This window comes from Hyperolius riggenbachi, chromosome 2, assembly GCF_040937935.1.
Source record: "Hyperolius riggenbachi isolate aHypRig1 chromosome 2, aHypRig1.pri, whole genome shotgun sequence".
NCBI lineage: Eukaryota > Metazoa > Chordata > Amphibia > Anura > Hyperoliidae > Hyperolius > Hyperolius riggenbachi.
The window spans coordinates 283352757-283374041 of NC_090647.1; the positions used below are offsets into that span (position 1 = coordinate 283352757).

Genomic DNA, 21285 nt, shown 5'->3' on the forward strand with positions numbered 1-21285 from the left:
AGTGTGAAAGTTTTTTAAAAGGGAAAAAAAGGGTGCTAAAAAATGCTAATTGGAAGCGATGTACAGTTTACAGTACATTGCTTCTAATTGCCTGAAAACACAAGGGCAATCAATACACACAGCTATGCCACGATTCCTAGTGGGTTGGGCCCGTTCAGACTGCAAAATGCACGCCATCCGCGTTCGTATGCGTTGCGTGGCTGATCCCATCACTGAAAAGTGAATGGGACAGGCGCGCGTTTTTGTAAAATCTGCGTGCAGCATGCGTTCCCGGACCGCACAGGTCCGGAACGCATGCAGTGTGAACGTCCTGCGTGTCGGCCACCTGCACGCGTTTCCAAAACGCGGCTGGAAACGCGTGCAGTGTGAACGGGCCCTCTTACTGATTGCTAGCAAATGCCTGGTGCATGTGAGCAGCAGAGGTGAATTTGCCATCTGCAGCTGCCAATGAAAAAATGGACCAAAAGGTTTGTGCATTGCATGCTATGTTGTTTGCATAAAAAAAAAAAAAAAAAAAAAGCAAACCTGTAAACTGGGACTCCATATTCATAGATTACCATAGGAACAGGAAGTGAGGCAAAATATCTCTAAAGAGGTTGCAAACCATGAGATACCAGAACAAGCTTTATCCAAACACTGAAATAAAATTCTTGGAAATGGCCCTAAAAACATGTCTGCTCGAGCTCATTTCCAAGCATATTTCCAGAGAAATTCTCGTGATTCTGAACAACTTTGACTAAACAAAATGTTCTTGTTTTTCCATGATTAAAGAAAGCAGATGTTTAAAAAATGAACAGTACGAATAACGGTGAAATAGGAGGTAGCTGTAGAGCGGGAAAAGTTGGTAAACAACTCTTGCAAAGTGGTGGAAACTTGAGAAAAACCTGTCATCGATGGAAATGGAATAACGTGACTGCGGGGTTCTCTCCCCGATCATCTCACATAATACACCATGAAAATGTCACCCAGGGAAGAAGCTGCCAGCGTGTGGAAGATGCTGTAGTTACCCTTGCAAAACTGGCAGCCGGGACGCCATGTAGGCAGATCTATCACACCAAATCCTCTCTCTAGCAATACAACACCACCGACTAGGCGCAGAGTGTGGGGTAGGAGACTCGTGTGGGGGAGGAGACTCATATGCGGTCCAGACAGGAAGTGAATGCACCATCTGCAGCTGCCTATGTAAATAGGGCCATAAGAATGTATGCATTGCAAAACACTTTGCTATGGTAGCATCAAAAAAGCAAACCTGATCTGGGATTTCATAGATCGCCATAAGGACAGAAAACTCTCTCTAAAGAGGTTGCAAACCATGAGAAACCGCAACAAGCATTTTCAAAACTCAAATATAAATGCCTGCAAATGGCCCTATAAACATGTCTGCTCTAGTTCCCTTTCAAGCATATTTCCAGGAAAATTCTCGTGATTCTGATCTTTGACTAAAATGGTTTTGTTTTTCCATGATTGAAGACAGCAGACGAGCGGACCAGCAAGCGAATAACGGTATCATAGGAAGTGGCTGTACAGCGGGAGAAAGTTGGTCAACAACTTTTGCAAAGTGGTAAAAACTTGAAATGATATAATGCGACTGCGGGGCTCTCTTCCCCGATCGCCTGACTTGCGCTTACACCCTGACAGTGTCACCGGGAAGAAGCTGCCAGCGTGTGGGAGATGCAGTGCTGTAGTTACCCGAGTAAACCTGGCAGCCGGGACAAGATGAGATCACAGCAAGTCTTCTTCTCTAGGTATAAAACCGACTAAGCAGAATGGGGGGAGAAGACTCATGTAGGGTCCAGTACCGCTCCTTCCATATTCCGCAGCGAACCGATCACGGATCGCTGCTTCCGCCTCCAACTTTAACTACAACAGCGCCTCTGAGTATGCACAGGCAGCAGGAGTCGATGTCTGTCTGAGGAGGAGCTATAGTCCTGCCTAGCTGAGTGCCGAATACGTCGATGTTCACGTCTGACGCAATCTGTGGCAACGGCTGGAAGTGGAGGCTCGCCTAGGAACACGTGTACCGGTAGGTAGTAGTTCAGACACCGGAAGGGACGCAGGGTGGTGTTTGCAGTGTACCCGCCGGTGATGTGACGTGCTGTGTGTGGTAGAGGTAGGTAATAGAGCAAACTCTACAGGGAGGAAGGCGCTGCCAATTAGATGGGGACGTATGTATAGATATGATATGTGTGACATTCCCCGATGCTTTGATTGCTGCTTTCGTGATTAATTGGGGAGCTGTCTGTTTATAAGGACTTCTAGAGTATAACGTTTATTTCATTGATTCATTGAGCTGCTGATGACTACTGTTTTAAGGGCAGTTCCGCATTCACTCTAGTTACATAGAGATCTACCTACGGTAGAATAGATGGGGTATATCTGGATCTTAGGCAGAAGCTGGCAGCATTTGCGTTTTCCTTCTGACTCTGCTGAAAATATAGTAGCCATGATTGCGATGTAGGGAAATGCAGAATAATTCATTTTTTTTTCGTTTTAAATATAGTGTATGATCAGTGCTGCAGTATGTGACAGATCTGTGGATACAGACACATCAGTCTCTATGCAGGCCTGGTTTTGGAATGCCAGTTTAGCTCAGGGCAAAAGATGACTTTTGCTCACCCCGGTGAAAACTGTATTGGCATATTGGTACTTATCCGTTAGCCGGGCGCATCCGGCAGGTGACGACAAAACTCCACCAGAGTTACATCTTTCCCTACTATCCATGTCGGCCTGGAGGGGGAATAGTAATTAGCGCCACCTGCCGGATGCGCCCGGCTAACGGATAAGTACCGGCATATTTTATGACCCCTTATAACCTCTTGCGGGAAAGGCATTGGGCACCTACTGATTGGAAGTGGGGTATGCCACTTAGATTTCGGCAATGCGTGCAGGAGGCAGACACGCACGACATCAGCAGTGCATAGACTGCACTGTCTGATGTTCACACTGCATGCGTTGCGGACCAGTGTGGTCCGTGAACGCATGCTGCATGCATTTTTTGCCCAAATGCATGGCTGTCACATTCACTGCAGTGAATGGGAAACAGCATGCAACGCATGGAAACGCAGATGGTGTGCATTCGTACATGTCGTGTTCCGATCGCACGGCCACTGCGTTTGGTAACGTGAGCGGGCCTCAAATATCTAGATCCCATTAACTCCATGTATTTATACTCTGAAAGTTAGCCATACAATTATAAACCTTTGGGTGCTAGTCTAGTTTAGGGGACCCAGCAAGAAACCTCATAGGGAACAGTTCTCCCATCACAGTACCCTGTACAGCACAAAGCATTGTGATTGGCTGAATAGTGTGGGCGTTGTCTACTACAACTACCCTGACTAGATGCCCCGTTTTACCTGGGACACGTCCCAGGCTGCAATGTGTCCCAGGTTATGTCCCACTTTTGGCTGCCAGGTGTCCCAGGCGTGGCACTCTGTGGCTGCATAAGGTAATGTTCGCCTAATTTACGGTTTGCGGAGTCGGAGTAATTGTTTTCTGCTGCATTTCATATGTCAGAGGTAAAGGTAATTGCATTTAATTTGTCGGAGGTAACAGTTATTGTAATTCATGTGTCAGAGGTAACAGTTGCTGCAGTTATTATTTGATGGTCATAGCTACTGGCATTTGCTACTTTGGGGTTATTGTTGCAGCATTTGGCATTTTGGGGGCTCATAATTATTAAATGGTATGCTAATACTGTAGCATCAGCAGCTTTTGTAGATTTTGCACACAATCTAATCCCACCATAGTCATAGTCTAATGTCCTATGATATTATTATGTATTTTTATAGCATTGGCATCTAAGGCAGCACTTTAGAGAGAATGTAGTCATGTCCTTGGCTGAGCTCACAATCTAATCCCGGCCATAGTCAAAGTCTAATGTCCCGCCATATCATTATTATGTATTTATGTAGCACTTGCATCTTCTGCAGCACTTCACAAAGTACATAGTCATGTCATGGACTGACATTTATGATGCAAATCTCCCATTTCATTGTGGGAACACTGCTTTCTTATGCGTTTGAGGTACATAGACAAAGTGACCTTAAAGGTAATTAGGCAATCTGTGTTTTGGAGAAAACTCTGGCCCACTGCCTCAGTTACATTACAGTTCGCTCCGCCCACACCATGTCATGGACACTCCCATTTTTCCACCACGGCCATGGACACGCCCATTTCCCATCCCAGGTTGAGCCCAGAAAAATCTGGTCACTGTACTACAACCTATCTGAAACCTAGCAGTTCAATAGGGTGCTGTGTTAGCAGAATTTCCCTATGAATTTTCCTCATGGGTACCCCAATCTAAGCCTCCTCCCCAGTTTGTAAATTTCTTTATGGGCTAAGGTATGCTTTAAGATATATTCCCAAATTGCATTAATTCTGTTGCTTCTTAATATCACATAGATGTTAAGCTTGTACATGAATTGTACAACCAGATTGAATAGTGTATGGCAAGCTTTAGAAGAAAAGCAAGGAGGAGTCCCTATATTGTTGTTAATGCTTATACAGTAGTGTCTTTCCAGAATGTACTTACCGTATTTTTCGGACCATAAGACGCTCCGGACCATAAGACGCACCTAGATTTAGAGGACAAATCCTGGGGAAAAAAATATGCTAAACCTGGTGCATCCATGGGGCAGGGGTGTCTTGTGGATATTCTCCCCTTGTACATTTTGTGTCCTCTGTCCTCCTCTGTTCCCATGTCCACTTTTGCCTCATGTCATCCTGTCTCCTTATTTGTCCCCCTGTGTCTCCTCTGTCCCACTGTCTCTCTTTAGTCCCCATGAGTCCTCCTTTGCCATCCATGTCCTCCTCTGTCCCTGTGTTTCCTGTTTCCCCTGTCCCCAGTGTCCTCTTTCCTTTCGCCACATCTCTGTCCTCCTGTGTCAACTGTCCCCAATGCCCTCCTTCCTCTGTCTCTGCCCTCCTGTGTCGCCTGTCCCCCTGTGTCACCTGTCCCCAATGTCCTTCTTCCTCTGTCTCTGCTCTCTTGTATTGCCTGTCCCCCTGTGTCACCTGTCCCCAATGTCCTGCTTCCTTTGTGTTTCTGCCCTCCTGTGTCGCCCCTCCCCGTGTCTGCCTGTCTCCAATGTCCTGCTTCCTCTGTGTCTCTGCTTTCCTGTGTCGCCTGTCCCCCTCTGTCACCTGTCCCCAATGTCCTGCTTTCTCTGTCTCTGCTCTCTTGTATTGCCTGTCCCTCTGTGTCACCTGTCCCCAATGTCCTGCTTTCTCCGTGTTTCTGCCCTCCTGTGTCGCCCCTCCCCCTGTGTCTGCCTGTCTCCAATGTCCTGCTTACCTGCCTCTCTTATGTCCCCTTCCTTCATGCATTCACTCAGATGTGCCTCTGTCCCCTCAGTGCCTATATCTGAAAGAAGAAACGATACCTTGCAAACAGCTGAAGGTGTGCAGGAGTCCCACCACGAGCTGACGATTCCTGCATTCGCCTTCACTTTTCGGGACTTGCTTCAGCTTAGTTAGTGCCGTGAGACCAATCAGATGTGAGAGCTGGAACACGCCCATCCATTCACGGGCGTCTGTGAGCTTCCATCCCCGCTTACCAAGACTTGCTGCAGCCTGATCAGCACTGTGAAGCCAATCAGATGTGGGAGCTGGAACACGCCCATCCAATCACGGGCGCCTGCTATTCTGACTAGATGCGCCAGTGATTGGCTCAATGACAGAGCCTTGGTCCCGCCTCCGGGACCAGCGCTTCCAGTCAGAATAGAAGACGCTCGTGATTGGATGGGGTTGTTCCAGCTCCCACATCTGATTGGCTTGACAGCGCTGACTAGCTCGAAGCAAGTCCCGCACCGGTGAGTGAAGGCAAATGCAGGAATCGTCAGCTCGTCGTGGGACTCTTGCACACCTTCAGCTGTTTGGTAAGTATTGTTTCTACTTTCAGATATAGGCACTGAGTGGCACATGCGGCTGAACGCATGAAGGAAGACAACGTAAGATAGGAGGGTAGTCAGGACATTGAGGGTAGGCACTGACGGGCGACACAGGAGGGTGGAGACTTGAAGGATGCAGAACATTGGAGGCAGGCGACATGAGGAAATGGTGACACAGAGTCTGGCGACACGGGGACAGAAGTCTCTTCGAGGAGGATACATTATCAACCTTTGAGGGACACCTTTGGACCATAAGACGCAGGGATGTTTTCCCCCCCACTTTTGGGGGAGAAAAAGTGCTTCTTATGGTCCGAAAAATACGGTACATGCATGGGCTCAAGAGTACTTATGAGTCGCTAAGGACTGAAATGAGGCTTAATTGCCTCAGGTGTGCAGCGGGGAAATAAGGGGTTATTTACCCATAAGTCCATGGTATATTGTGCGCTCCAAACAGCTTGCAACCGTCCTATTGGACGCATTGCAAGCCTCACCACCGCACACTTCCTCCTTTCTGCTTGAAGGAGGAAGTGTGCGTAGTGAGGCTTGCAACGCGTCCAATAGGATGCGTGCAAGCTATTTGGAGCACACTATATACCATGGACTTATGGGTAAATAACCCCTTATTTCCCCGCAGCACACCTGAGGCAATTAAACCTCATTTCAATCACAAATTCGAGTGCTTAGCCACTTGTAAGTACTCGTGAGCCCATAACTAGAAATGTTGCGAACGGTTCCCGGGCACTTTCTGCGCATGTGCGTGACGCCATGAGTCACGCGCATGCGCAGAAAGTGCCCGGCAACAGGAGCGCGATCTAGGACGCGCTCCGCCGGGCAGCGCAGGCGTACTACTCTGGGTCATTGCGCCCCGGAAGTAGTTGAAGGCCCAGAGAGATTCGCCCGGCGAACGGTTCGGGCCATCTCTACCCATAACTGCCCATGTATACCAAGGTGTACTGATAAACACCAAACCAAAGTGGACAAAATTCTTTTGTGATTTAAAAAAAGAAATGTTTCCCAATCTGTGTTTTGCTTATAGTTGACAGGTACTCTTTGCTTTATATAATTATTTTCAAGAAGACATCAAATATGTAGTGGTTAATACTAACATACATAAGCCTGAAACCATAACACACTATACCGTGGCTTTATGAATTTCCATGTTTATATCTTCAATTTCTATAGAGCTTGTGTTTTAAGCTGCCAACTTCTGATTAGACAACATGGGTGACTGTCTGACCCCTGAGGGGAAAGCCCAGCTTATTACTCGCAACTTGCAGGTATGTAAACGTGTGTATGTATGTGTTTATGTGCGTGTGGTTAGTTCCCAGTGTTATTAATCACTTCAGTTCTTCATTACCCTTGCATAAGATTAATGGAGTAAATGTAAGCCCAATTCATCTAAACTGAAACTGACTGAAGCATTGTGAACTTTTTCATCTCCTTCCCCATTGTTTGATGTCCTATTTCAAATGTCCCATCTCTGAGACTTGAGATATATTAAAGCACAGGTTTTTGGACTCGGAATGGAATTAAAGCAAACCTGTGACTTCTATAAAAAGAAAAGTCAGATACTTGCTTCTGGATCAGATCCTTCAGAGGCTTTCCATATCTTTCTCAAGATTACCACCACTGCCTGGGACTCTCTGAAAGTTTGAGGCTGCGCTCAGTGGGCCCCAGCACTGGATTGGGGCAGTTGGGGGGGGGGGGGGGGACGAGACGAGGGAGCCTCTGGATTATCCAGAGGCTTCCCTATACTAAGTTGAGTATAACTGTTTCTCTTTTTACACTCACAGGTACCCTTTAAATGCTTGGTAGCTTTTTGAGATGAGCGAAAAAGTCTCCTGACATCCAAAGTGGCTTAACCAGGAAGGGGGAAGTTGGGGCTATACAATCACTGAATAATTCTGCTAGCCAACTGGCCCATCTGCTAAATTCTGTGATTAGCTAATCTGAATTCTAGCTTCCTGGGCAAATCTAATTGGGACATGCAAAAATGATGTTAAATTGTAGTGACTGTGTGTTCAGAAAAGTGCTTAGTGTGATGACTTCAGGTTCTGGTTGGAAGACTAGAGATCATGTTCTAGTTGGCAATCCGAGTGAAGAAAGAGTTCAGCCCATGTCTGTTGGCAGCAACCACTGTGCATCAGGCATGTCCTCATATAAGACACCAGTCTTTTTAAAGTGACTAAGTTTATCATTTTATGTAGAGCAGCATTTACAGGGATCCCAGCTGAAGCTCACATGAAGCTACCAGATACTCTCAACACCTCCAACAAAACCAAAATTACTGGTTTCACGTATCCATATATGACTGTGAGCTGCAACAAGGTCCATTTTATTCTGGGGCCCCGATGTTATCTGTTAATACAAATACATCCTACACAAGAATAGTGCATCTAAAGAGGAACGTGTATCTGGATTAAAAAAAAAAAATGAGTGTAAATTTACCTGAGGTAAGGACTTGATGCCCTAGACATCATGGGGTGTGGGTGACATCAAGGAGTTTATCACCAAAGGAATCCCTCTGTATTCCTATACCAGCTCTGTCAAACAGAACAGAGAAATGGCAGTTGTTGTTAAGCAAATAAGACACATGTGAGGACCTCATAAGGCAAACGCAGAGCTAAATTTCACGTGACCTTGGCTCAAACACGTATGCAGCTAATGGCTACATATACAATCTCTAATATAAACTGATATAGTACACATTTGGATATAGTAATATAACTCTCCGGGTCCAGGCAAATCTGCATTATAAGTCTATGGGAGCAACGTCGAGTATAATAAACGCTGATATAATAAAACTTGTATTATAGTAAACATGTTTTTTGCCCCTTACGTGACGCTAACTCTGGATATAGTAAACAGTGGGTGGTGCATGCGTCATATGTCCATGTGAAACCCATGGTCAGCTGCTCTCTTCAGGCTGGTTGCAAGTGAGTTGATGCATTTGTAAGACATGAAGAATGGCACCGTAGCTGTATATATACAGTACTGTACAAATATGCAGCCTTCCTCAAGGAAAATGAGGAATAATGTGCACATAAACATAAGAGCATTACCCCTTCCACTTTGCAAATGGCAATTAAAGTATTGTCACAGTTCTTCCATGAGATTCTATGCACTCCCAGGTATCTCTTCCCCAATTAGCGATAACGCTCCTGGTAGCATGTGGAGCGCAGTACAGGATACTTTCACTTGTTGTGCAGATCAGAGCAGGCCTACTCGCTGCAACACTAAGGGGAGTAGAGTGATAAGTCCTGCCTGCAGTGGTATTGGAGCCATTTGCATTACAGATTAAAGTGGCTTATTATGATTGGCTGCATTTGAAGAGAGGCTTCATGATTGGCTCAAGTGTGAACAGAAAGTTTTGCAGGACACGTGCTGCAAGTTCCACCTAGGAAGCTATCGGAGCCATTCACAGGAAGCTAGTGGCTGCTTCTATTCAGTAACAGCTGCAATTTTTAAGTAGCCTGGATACTGTACCAGCAATTTGTCCAGCCTGGTTATGCAGCCCTAAGGTATACTTCACTTTGTAGTCAACAACATGTGCAAGTGCTTGCACTGTGACTCCAACGGGAGGACAGAGTTGTTCCTTGTCAGCAGAGAAGGTACCAGGGAGTGCTGGGCCATTTCTCGGACAATGTCTGATATAGTAAACCACTTTTTGTGATCCCTTGTAGTTTACTACTACAAGATTATACTGTAACACCTGCAATTAAACAGAGATTGTGGGTGCCACATATCCATAGATATGAGACTTAACGCCGTACAATGGCCCATCCCATTCTGCGGGTCACTACACTACTGATAGATGCAGACCGCATGGAATTGACTCATGGCTCCCTTGAAATATTTGTCATGCTTCCAACTGTTATTTTTTCAGTGCTAAACTGAAAGTGATGCAAGGAACATAAATGGTGGCTTGGATCAACCAAGACAAATGCTTCACACATCAGGCCCTGTGTTATATTTGATAAAACAGTTTTATTTCTCTGAGAAAGAGCTTCGCTGTGTTATTTCAATACCTATTGCAACCAGTTACTTTTTGCTTTATATGTATTGTTGAAACAACCTGCTAAGAAAAAAAAGGTGCCCCTATGGGGTACTTTGCTGGGGAGGGGGAAGCCTCGGGATCCCAATGAGGCTTCCTCTGTCCTCTTCATCTTAAAGAAAACCTGAACTGAAAATTAAAAGTCAAAATAAGCATACACAAGTCATACTTACCTTCCATGTAGTCTACTCCTCAGTGTCTTTCTCCTGTCCCGCATCCTGTTTGTTCACTGTGATCAAGGGAATTTTCCGTCCTCCATTTTGAAAATGGCCATTACCCATAACAGCTTTCTGGTCAGCACACAGTTAAACTGTAACATCGCCCACTTGAGCCATAGGGAAACATGGACATTACCTGGTACATCAGTTTTCCTCTCCGCTATAACTGACAGCAACTGATATTTTATTGACAGCCACTGATATATTTCAGATCTGACAAAATATTGTCAGAACTGGAAGGGATTATTGTCAGAAGAAAATGGTGAGCTTCTGAGAGGAACTGATGGCAAGGTAACTATGTAATGTTCATTTCAAGTTACCTCATGTGTTTATTTTAAATATTTTTACTCAGTACAGGTTCTCTTTAAGGAATCCAGCGATGGCAGCCCCCGAAAACCCGCTGAAAAGCTTGTTGATGAGCGGCTTAGTCACAGTAGGGTCTTCAGCGCCCGGAAATATCTACCAAGCCTTGCTCCTGCACAGCCACAGTACAAGCTTCCTTAGGGCTCCAGTGGAAATAGCCAAGCCCGATTGAGGCCGCTCTACTGCGCAGGCCCATTGGACTCGGCTTTTTCTGCCAAATCATGAGGGGATGCTTGTACTGCGCCTGCACAGGAGCAAGTATTGGTAAATATTGCTGCACGCTGTTTGGGGGCTGCTTGTGGTGGTTCCCCGAGGCTGAAGAGGACAAGGAAAGCCTCATCAGGATCCATTTATGTTATGTATCGGCACACTAATAGTTCTATGATACCACCCTGTAACACAGAGCTGGAAGGAAATAGACAGGAAATGATGCTGAAACTCTATGGGGATATGGTTGTTTCCTTTTAAACAATACCAGTTACTTGTCAGTCCTGCTGATCTCTTTGGCTGCAGTACTGGCTGCCTGAAACAAGCATGCAGCTAATCCAGTCTGACACCAGTCAGAGCACCTGATCTGCATGCTTGTTGAGGGGTTGGGGCTAAAAGTATTAGAGAATGTAACAAGGATTAAGGTCGGCACCTCAATCCTTGTTACATCGTCTACGTTTGTGGATTGCTGACCCACAGAGGGATCGGGCAGCGCCGGACCAGGTGAGTTAAGCCTGGGTGGGTGAGTACTCCGGCACCTTGACTGTTTAACCCTCCTGGCGGTTTGCTAAAAAATTGCCAGGGGGCAGCAAATCTTTTTTTTTAAATTTTTTTTTTTTTTTTTTCTTTCATGTAGCGAGACAAAGTCTCGCTACATGATAGCCGCTGCTCAGCGGCATCCCCCCAGCCCCTCCGATCGCCATCGGCGATCAGGAGATCCCGTTCAAAGAACGGGATCTCCTGGAGGGCTTCCCCCGTCGCCATGGCGACGGGGCGGGATGACGTCACCGACGTCGTGACGTCATAGGGGATTCCGATCCACCCCATAGAGCTGCCTGGCACTGATTGGCCAGGCAGCGCACGGGGTCTGGGGGGGGGGGGCGGCTGCGGCGCGACGGATAGCGGCGGATCGGCGGGTAGCGGCGGCGATCGGGCACTGCACGCAGCTAGCAAAGTGCTAGCTGCGTGCAGCAAAAAAAAAAATTATGCAAATCGGCCCAGCGGGGCCTGAGCGGTGCCTTCCGGCGGCATAGCCCGAGCTCAGCTCGGGCTTACCGCCAGGAAGGTTAAAAGTATTAGAGACACAGGATCAGCAGGAGAGCCGGGCAACTGGTATTATTTTAAAAGGAAAAATCCATATCCTTATCAGTTTAGGTTCCCTTTAACCTCCTTAGCGGTATGCCCGACACTGTGTCAGGCATACCGCTCTGTGGCCCCAGGAGTCCCCCTTAATAAATTTTTAGTTCCAAATGACTGTAAATCCTATAGCTAGCACTAGGCTAGCTAGTGCTAGTGTTGGGCACCCCTAGATCCCTCGCGATACCCCTGTTTATACATTACCCCCCCTGGATCCAGCGATTGAGCAGCCTCCCTACACAGCTCCAGTCTCTATGGGGAGGATCGGGTTTGCGCATGACGTCATGTGCGATCCTCCCCATAGTGAAGACCGGAGCTGGCCGGGGAGGCTGAGCGATCGCTGGATCCAGGCTGTGTAAAGTATAAACTAAGCTGGGGATCGGAGGGTGCCAGACATTTGTACTAGGTAGCCTAGTGCTAGCTAGAGTGTTTTCAGCTGCGGGATCTCTTCGGGGGAGGAGCGGGCACAAAATGGCAAAAGCTCCTGAGCGGCGTAACGCTCAGGTTAAGCTACAGATTAAAAGAGTTTCAGCATCATTTCCTGTCTGTTTCTTTCCAGCTCTGTGTTACAGGGTGATATAGAACTATTAGTGCACCAACACTTCACATAGCATAGTGCTTGATGTAAAATATTACTCTCCCTGCACTCTGTTATGGGGACATACCCTGTATTCCATGTCTCCTGGCTGAAGCCTGTAGCCTCTTTGATCTGTTTATTTCAGGCCAATCCACAGTTAACTGTACTATCCATAAGCCTTCCTGTTCTCTCTTAGCTTGTGGTAGCTGCCAGCAACCTGGTTTTCCACTGCGCACTAGGAAGCTAAACGGTTCCAGTGTTACCAAGAAAGACAAACACCATTGTAAAAGGGCTTTAAAAGCATAGGGCCTGTTTCCACTACACGCAGATTGGATGCAGAAAAACTGACTCCAATGAATGCCTATGGGAAAATCTGCATAAAAAAATCACGTTTAGTGGAAACAGGCCCATAGACATTCATTGGAGTCAGTTTTTCTGCATCCAATCTGTGTGTAGTGGAAACAGGCCCTAACAGAACTGTAAAATCTTATGGCTTTTCTGTACATGCTTTTACCTTATTAGGTAATTTTTGAAATTGTATATTTATTTTACTTAAATATTTGAATCGATTTTGAAACCTTTGTGATAACGATCGGTGTCAGCACACAGAGAGAATCTGATCATTGATGATCTGCAGAATCATCAATAATACAGATGTAAACCTGATTATGGATGATCTGCAGAGTCACCAATAATACAAGTATGACTAACTTCTGGACACCTAATTAAGTGTTTGGTGTAACTGTGGGCTATCTCCCGTGAGGCGGGAGATACAGGCAGCTTGGCCGAGAACCACCTGAGGGGCAGGTGGCCCTAAGAAGTGCAGGGACTATCTCCTTGAGAGAGGGAATAGTGAGAACCTGGCAACCAGGGGTATCTGGAGATCAGATATAGACTGTACTGCAGCCAGGGGACTCCAGGGAAAGAGGCCACTGGCTGCTAATAGGCCGGACTCTCTGAGGAGCAGGAGTCCTAGTTGCAACTGACACTTGGTGGAATTGTGTCACTGCTAGTACAGATAGACTGAGCACTCAAGGGGTGAGTGACAGCCTGGAAGGTCGGGCAGGCCAGGTCGGCAACACACGAGCAGATAAAGTACATAGACAGAAGACTGATTCGGTAACCGGGTACAGGCAGGGTCTGGCAACAGGTAGGCAGATATGCAGAGGTACCGAATCAGCAAGCAATAGAGAGGTCGACAGAGCAAATGGTCATAACAGAAATAGAGCAGAGTCCTAGTCTGAGGTGTGAGGTCCGTGGTCTCGACACCCAGGAACTAGTCTAAAGTATAACACAGCAATGACACAGTAATCCTAAGATTGGGTGTGAGGTCCTTGGTCACAACACCCCGGAACTGGTCTGTCTAAAGTATAACACAGCAATGACACAGTAATCCTAAGATTGGGTGTGAGGTCCTTGGTCACAACACCCCGGAACTGGTCTGTCTAAAGTATAACACAGCAATGACACAGTAATCCTAAGCTTGGGTGTGAGGTCCTTGGTCACAACACCCCGGAACTGGTCTAATATATAACACAAGCGTAATCTGGCTAAGTGTGAATTCCCAGGTCCCCTGGTTCTAACACACTGTAGGATCTGACTGAGGTCTGAGTGCTCACACGTAAGTATTCGCACGGCAGACAACTTGAGACTGACCAGCGAGATCTGTATATAGTGCAGCGCTCCTCAGCGCCACTCAACCAATCAACAGCTGCGCTGGAATCAGCTGATCGACCTGATCAGCTGATCCCTCTCCTACTGGCATAAAGGTCCTGCCTCCCAGCGCGTGCGCGTAGCTCTCTATCTGTGTGCACTAGAAGGCTCAGACAAACCAGATGCATGCTGCTGTGCGGAAACCGCCGGTCTGAACGCGGAGACAGCCGCCCCGCTGCCAGACCGCGCGGCGGCATCTCCGCAATCCATTACACTTTGCTAGTACATCAGGAAATCTAGCACACCTGATAAGTGTACCAGCATTGATAGCCGGTATCCCATGTTTCCAGTAACACAGACATACATTCCTCCACTCTGACCTCAATCTCACTCTTTTGTAGAAAGGCATATTGTTATCAGAGCATCTGTTTGTAAAGCATGGCCCTGATAAAGTGAAATCTGCTTTTGCCACAACACAACAGACAATGGCCTCAATTCACTAAGATCATGCTGGAGATAATAAGGCAAGAGAAAACTTACCTCACACAGTGAGGGCTGGTGCACACCGAGCGGCTTTTTGGGCGTTTTCAGATCCGCTTGCGGCTGCGGATCTGCTTGGTCAATGTATCTCAATGGGGTGGTGCACACCAGAGCGGGGGGCGTTTTGCAGAAACGAAAAATGCCTGGGTGAGGCATTTTTTGGATTGCGGGTGCGTTTCTGCCTCAATGTTAAGTATAGGAAAAACGCAAACCGCTCTGAAAAACGGCACTTCAGAGCGGTTTTGCAGGCGTTTTTGTTACAGAAGCTGTTCAGTAACAGCTTTACTGTAACAATATATGAAATCTACTATACTGAAAACCGCAGCAGCAATCCGCAAAACGCTAGCAAAACGCCTCATAAAAATAAAAAAAAAGCGTTTAAAAATCTGCTAGCGTTTTGCGGATCTGCTAGCGGGTTTTGGTGTGCACCAGCCCTTAGAGAGTTATCTTATCTCTTCATTCCTTACGTTACCTCCTCTGTAGTTAATTTACCTCCTCTGTAGTTATTTTCACACGCAGTTAATTAACAGACTGTTTTTAACTCTGGAGTTATTTTAAGGATTGGAGAGTTAACTTAAAGACAGAAGAGTTAACTTTAGGTTTGCCTGAGGTAAAATGTTTCCTGAATACTACATGCCTTATCACCATGGTAACAACTCTAGGAGAGTTATTAAAGACAGGAGATAAGCTTAGTGAATTGAGGCCAAAGTGTGCTATTTGAAGATAATGAAAAACATTGTGTGCTGTTTTTCTTTCCTGCAAGGCCGCAAAGGCCTTTGTAGCCTGATCATTAAGGGCCCATTCACACTAGCTTTTCTGCGACTGATACTCCAGTCATGCCAACTGCAGCTCTCAAAAGAATGAACTGTGCATGCGGGATTGAGGAGCGTGCACAGACGGGGCCGCGTAGTGGAGCTCCAGTCTCAGGAATTTCAGAGGTGACATTGGGAGAATGGAGAGGACACTGGAGGAAGCCCTAGATAAGTAAACCTCTCCAGTTTTGAGTCCAGTACAGGTGTGCATTAAGTTTAACCTTCTTTCTAAGCAATGTCTGTCATTTTCTGTTGTGTTCCTGACAGGGAGACCCAGATTAGCAAATGTACAATATTTTTACAGAGATGCTCTAAATGATATATTTTTTTTTTTTATGTTTTAATAAAAGGAAAAAACCGATGCATTGATTTAGAAAAAAAACACAATAAAAGGAAGGAAAAAACATTTTTTGTTGGTCTTACCCAGTCTTAAAGATTACAGCTGTAGCTGCTTGAATATTCTCACTGAAGTGAGGTTTGTTCTTTTAAGGCTACTGTTGAGAAACACTTCAGCTACTCTTTTTTGACCAGAGCTGTGGAGTCGGTACAAAAATCATCCGACTCCTCAGTTTATGAAACCACGACTTTGACTCCGACACCAAGTAGCCAAAATGGCTCTGACTCCTCGACTCCGACTACTTAGACTAATTCTTACCAGGGTTGTGGATTTGGTACAAAAATCATGCGACTCTGACTCCTCAGTTTATGAAACCTCCGACTCCACAGCCCTGCTTTGACAGTATTGATGACATGTACAGAATAAATTACACAAGAGCTTTTACAGCTAGGGTTGTCCTTTGAACAGTAAGGCCAGAGCCAGGGACTGTCTATTATTACATACAGTGGCCCAGCCCAGATGTAGTTAGTTTTAATTAATAATTGTCAGAGCTCATCACATCAAAGGAAGAAATGTTTTTTTACAGCAACTGTTTGGGGCAATCCGTCTCCTTCTTCAGACTTGCAAGAAGGTACTGGTCCACACACTAATGAAACATATAAGCGGTTTATTCACCCATAAATCATACAATCCAGGGCTGAGGAGCTGGAGCGGTGAAAAAATGCTCTAACTCCTAGTAAATTTTAATTGTAATTAAAAGAGAGAATATGAAAATCTTGATGGCTGCCCATAATATGGCCTCACTATCGTCAGTGCAAAGCTTTCCAGACGTTTCGCCAGTCACTTTGGAGAAAGAGAAAGATAAAGGAAATTATATCAGCCTTTATGGACGCCAAAAGTAGATACTGCTGGAGTTTCCACATTAAACTTATTGCACCTCATAATGGAGCAACTCTTATTGCCACTAAAATTGAGGCTTAGATACCCATCGACTCCCTTCTCAAAGCTTTCAACCAGAAAGCACACAAACTAGTGATTTTTGCTCTTCCTAATTGCCTAATTTACACTTAGGCGATCGCTAACGCAATGTTAACTATATGGCAGTGATCTCACTGCCGCAATTGCCGGCGATCAGTGCTAAGTGCAAAAACGCGCTACATGCAGCATTTTTTAGCGTTTTTGTTTTTGAGCAATCGCGATTGCAATGTATTTCTATCGCGGCCGCTCCAAAAAAAGGCTAAAATGTTCAGTGAAAAATGTGTTTATCACGTAAAAATCGCCGGCGAAAAACACCAGCGCAAACTGCTATGCCCTGCCACAAACTGGACAAGCAAGAAAGGAAGACTGGGTCTCCACCTGGATTTATGCAGTTATAGCAGAAAACGTTTTATTCCTCGTTTTTTCTGTGGACTGCCACAAACTGGAACCAGCTGCAGATATTTTATTCTTAGTTGTTTTGTTTGAATATCTCAGCCTGTTTATATTTTTGCAAAATTATCTCCTGCTGCAATGCCAGTTATTTTTTACATTATGGCTGATCTACTCTAGTCATCTTGAATCTAATTCAAGTGTAGGTTACCCCCTCGCTCCAGTGAGAGTTGAATTGCAACCTTCGCTAAGTGTTGGTTGGTGTCTGTTTTATTTCTACTGCTGTGATCCTGCATTAAGTTTGCATCTCAGAGTGATGATGTTTCACCTACAAAGTTTATTTATTTATTTTTTTCTTTCCTCTTCATTAAAGGGAATGTCCAAGCAAAATAAAAAAATGAGTTTTACTTACCTAGGGCTTCTACCAGCCCCATGCAACCATCCTGTGCCCTCATAGTCACTCACTGCTGCTCTGGTCCCCCGTTGGCAGCTTGCCGACCTCGGAGGTCGGCGGGACGCGTTGCGTACATTTTTACGCATTCCCGCTAGTGCAGGAACTTTTGCAGGAACAGGCATTTTTACGCATTACTTGTTCAATACGTAAATTTTTACGCATTGAACCAGCAATGCGTAAAATGTATGTGTTAATGTTCCTGCACTAGCGGGAATGCGTAAAAATGTACGCAATGCGTCCCGCCGACCTCCGAGGTCGGCAAGCTGCCAGCTGGGGACCAGAGCAGCAGTGAGTGACTACGAGGGCACAGGATGGCTGCATGGGGCTGGTAGAAGACCCAGGTAAGTGAAACTAATTTTTTTATTTTGCTTGGACATTCCCTTTAACCTGTGGTTGTTTTTGTTCTATAATTTGTTTTGTATTCATTGTTATGGTCCATGATTGTTTTACTGCCTGAATGACTCCAATGGTTCTTAGTATTGTGCAGTGTTCTCCCCAGGATCAATTAAGTGGGCGCGCCGCCCGGGTGAATTAAGGCCCCGCCCGGCTGCTATTTTGCATATTACAAAAGCCAGCGCTGTTCTCTGCACTCAGCGCTGACTCTGTAGCAGATTGCCCAGCAAGCTCAGCTCCTCTACGTACGAGATCTCGCGCTTTCTGGCGGGCTCGTACACACTCCTTGCCTCAGCATGGCAATAGGCGGGACCATGCTGACTGCATAGTGCTCCTCCTCCAGGAACGGGGCACATTACAAGCAGTCTCTCACTCTGCCTGCACGATCGTGAAGGGATGCTGGAGCCTGTGACTAAAGCAGAGCTGGGCAAACTACAGCCCGTCTGGCTTTGTAATCCGGGTATTTAGTGCCGCCTTTCCCCCTCACGGCTGTGTCACTTGTCTCTCTCCCTCCCCACCGTACAATTGTACATTTACGTGCCGTACTAACTTTCCCATCTCTGAATTACGGCACTTGAACAGGGGAGTGCAGGCAATCACTCACTTCCTCCCCGGGTGTCAGACGCACGGAGCAGATCTCCACTAGCTGCAGAGAGCGGGATGTCCTGGCTGCCCAGAGAACAGAGCACACAGACAGCAGCGCTGAAGGGGAAAAAAAGCAGTCTGATCTGATAGGTACAGGCAAAAAAAAGCTGTGACCTTAGGTCAGCTTGCACACATAAAGCTCTGTCCTGAAGTGTATTCCCAATCCCACCCCCTCTTTTTTAACCCTTAGGATACACTAATCTCTGGAATCTCAAGGGGCCAGCATGTCCTTTCAGACCATGCTGAGCTTTGCATTTTCTAAAAAAAAAAAAAAAAAACAGTTCATACCTATGTGTGAATTTGCAGCTTCTCAGTTAAATCTGTAGGACATGCTGAGCCTTGTGGTTCCACAACAATGGGGTCCACAAATGAAAACCTTACCAATCATGATTGGTAGAGGAACCAACCCCAAAAACATTGACGGAACAATAGTGGTTGATCGGAACCATTAATGATGCCCAATACGTATAACAATATGATGTCTGTTTCACCTGCACTGTGAACCGGATTTGTGTACTGCAAATCAAGCCTATTTTTGTTCAGTTTTTTTCAAACGCAAACAAAAAGCACTGTAATAGCACATTAAAAACAACCAAACAACCGGTTTTCCTGGTTTTGACTTGGCAGGTTCACTTTAAGACAGATGGTGCATATCTAATGCTGGGTACACACTATGAGATTTTCTGGCTGATTTACTGTCAGATCCATTATTTCCAACATGATCAATCTGCTTTCTGATCGATTTTCGAGCATTTTCCGATCGATTTCCTATTGAAGTGAACGGAAATCGATCAGAAAATGCTCGGCATTTGATCAGAAAGCAGATCGGACATGTTGGAAATAATCGTTCTGACAGTAAATCGGGCAGAAAATCTCACCTAGCATCTCTGTACCTAGCATTAAAGCAAGAGTCATATGGAGGCTCAGTGTTTTCCCCAGGCCTCTATCCGGCTAATTTTGGTAAGCACCCGGCTGATATCGGCTCGTTTCCTCCTCCTATGCTGTCAGCAGAGCTTACACGGCACTGCATTCGCCCTGTTGCGCCCCACCCGGCTACTTTTTCATGCCACCCGGCTGGAAAAAATTTCTGGGGAGAACACTGTTGTGTATTGTGTGCTCTGAGCGCCGTTCTTTATATCTTAGTTCTGATCACTTTAGGGGGTTTAATTCCTCAAACAAAGGATGGCCTTCAGAGAAAATGGGAAAGCAAACCCGACTTGATTTTTTAAAAGAAACCCAGTTTACTGAACATCACACCCTTCCCTTCCTTGTTTGATTGTGCATACAATAGTGTGTTCTACTAACTTCTCTAGCGAAAAAAGAGTGTAGCTATCTTTGTGCACAAAAATGTCCTTTTTAGAAGTTATTCAACTTTTTAAAGATCCTAACAGTAATTTTATTATAGTTTGGGTCAGGCTGTTTCGTAAATACTTAATATTGGTCAATGTATATGCCCCGCTCAGTTCTTTACCTTACTGTATAACATTCTAGCTCCACCCTTCAGCATCCTATTAGTGGGGGATTTCAATGGTGTCGCTAACAAAATATCAGACAGGAGTTGTCAAAATGAATATACCGGAGTCTTTCCACAAACTAGAATATTGAAAAAACTTCATTTGATAGATACCTGGCGTGCTTTATTTTCTGATGACAAAACTTTTCCTTATTATTCAGCTCCACATGATGAAGGTGTGCCGATTGAAACTTTGCAAATTGTAATTCTTTAGACTGCCTGAGGGCAGCTTGAAAAGGGGCTGAAATTTTGCTGTTTGGACAATTTAAAAAAAAAAAAAAAAAAAAAAAAGCCCTTTTTTTGTGTGCCCCAAATCCTGTATTATTCCTATATGAAGGAGATGTTTTGGGAGCTCACCATTGTAGACTTTTGTGTTGCTCCTATTTAATGAGACTACATAGATACCTATATGTATATTTTTGTGAGCTAGTTAACTTGTTTCTTATTACAGGAGGTCCTTGGAGAAGAGAAGCTCGTAGAGATTCTGAAGGAGAGGGAACTACGTGTGTACTGGGGCACGGCCACAACCGGAAAGCCACATGTAGCTTATTTTGTACCTATGTCGAAAATTGCAGACTTTTTAAAGGCTGGCTGTGAGGTGAGTAGTGACCTTCATGCTTGCAGATACTGCTTGGCTACTACATGTAAAGTGTACACCAGGCATGTAGAAAGGTGCTCACTGACACAGTGCAGCTAGAGGCGAAAAGCAAAATATTTGCGGACTGCATAACCCAAACACTTTGTTCCTGTTACTGAGGATAGGTGGTGGCATGCACAGCTATCTCAAGCTTATCAGAAGGCCACAAGCATGCTCCTCCAGCTTATCATACACAGACACGTCCTGCTTACTGGAAGGAAAGTTCAAAAATGGGATACCTACCTCTTGCTTGTTTTGGATTGGTTGGGGAGACAATGGAAGTTAGACAAGGATTCCTAGTATTTACTGGCAGAGTCCTCAGGTGATCTAAACCCAAGATTGTAGCTGAATCTGGGCAAAAAGAACCCCATAACAAACTGTGTGCTGCTATTACCTCATTATACTGTACCCTAGAGGTAGGTATACATACTTTAAAAATGATGTAATGCTTTTAACAATAACTATGCTGTGATCATTATTGGTCAATCA

The 21285-nt window shown here is 45.5% G+C and overlaps 2 protein-coding genes across 9 annotated transcripts in view; one reads left to right on the plus strand and one right to left on the minus strand.

Annotated features, from left to right (window-relative positions):
• The window catches only part of LOC137546410 (S100P-binding protein-like), a 102720-nt gene that overhangs the window by 81127 nt on the left and 308 nt on the right, over positions 1 to 21285 (minus strand). For 2 of the 5 annotated variants that reach the window (XM_068268850.1, XM_068268846.1), the window contains exon 2: positions 8337 to 8431. In XM_068268850.1, the coding sequence (XP_068124951.1) occupies positions 8337 to 8368 (32 nt within the window). In that variant the 5' untranslated portion in view covers positions 8369 to 8431. Of the gene's footprint in view, positions 1 to 1007; positions 1112 to 1689; positions 1937 to 2616; positions 2700 to 8336; positions 8432 to 21285 lie in introns of those variants that run through there. The other 3 variants (XM_068268848.1, XM_068268849.1, XM_068268847.1) reach the window with 3 other exon arrangements.
• Positions 1917 to 21285, plus strand: part of YARS1 (tyrosyl-tRNA synthetase 1) — a 54149-nt gene continuing 34780 nt past the window's right edge. The window contains exons 1-3 of one of the 4 annotated variants that reach the window (XM_068268852.1): positions 1917 to 2023; positions 7071 to 7165; positions 20611 to 20757. In XM_068268852.1, coding sequence (XP_068124953.1) covers positions 7109 to 7165; positions 20611 to 20757 — 204 coding nt within the window. In that variant the 5' untranslated portion in view covers positions 1917 to 2023; positions 7071 to 7108. Of the gene's footprint in view, positions 2111 to 2787; positions 2857 to 7070; positions 7166 to 18288; positions 18737 to 20610; positions 20758 to 21285 lie in introns of those variants that run through there. The other 3 variants (XM_068268853.1, XM_068268854.1, XM_068268855.1) reach the window with 3 other exon arrangements.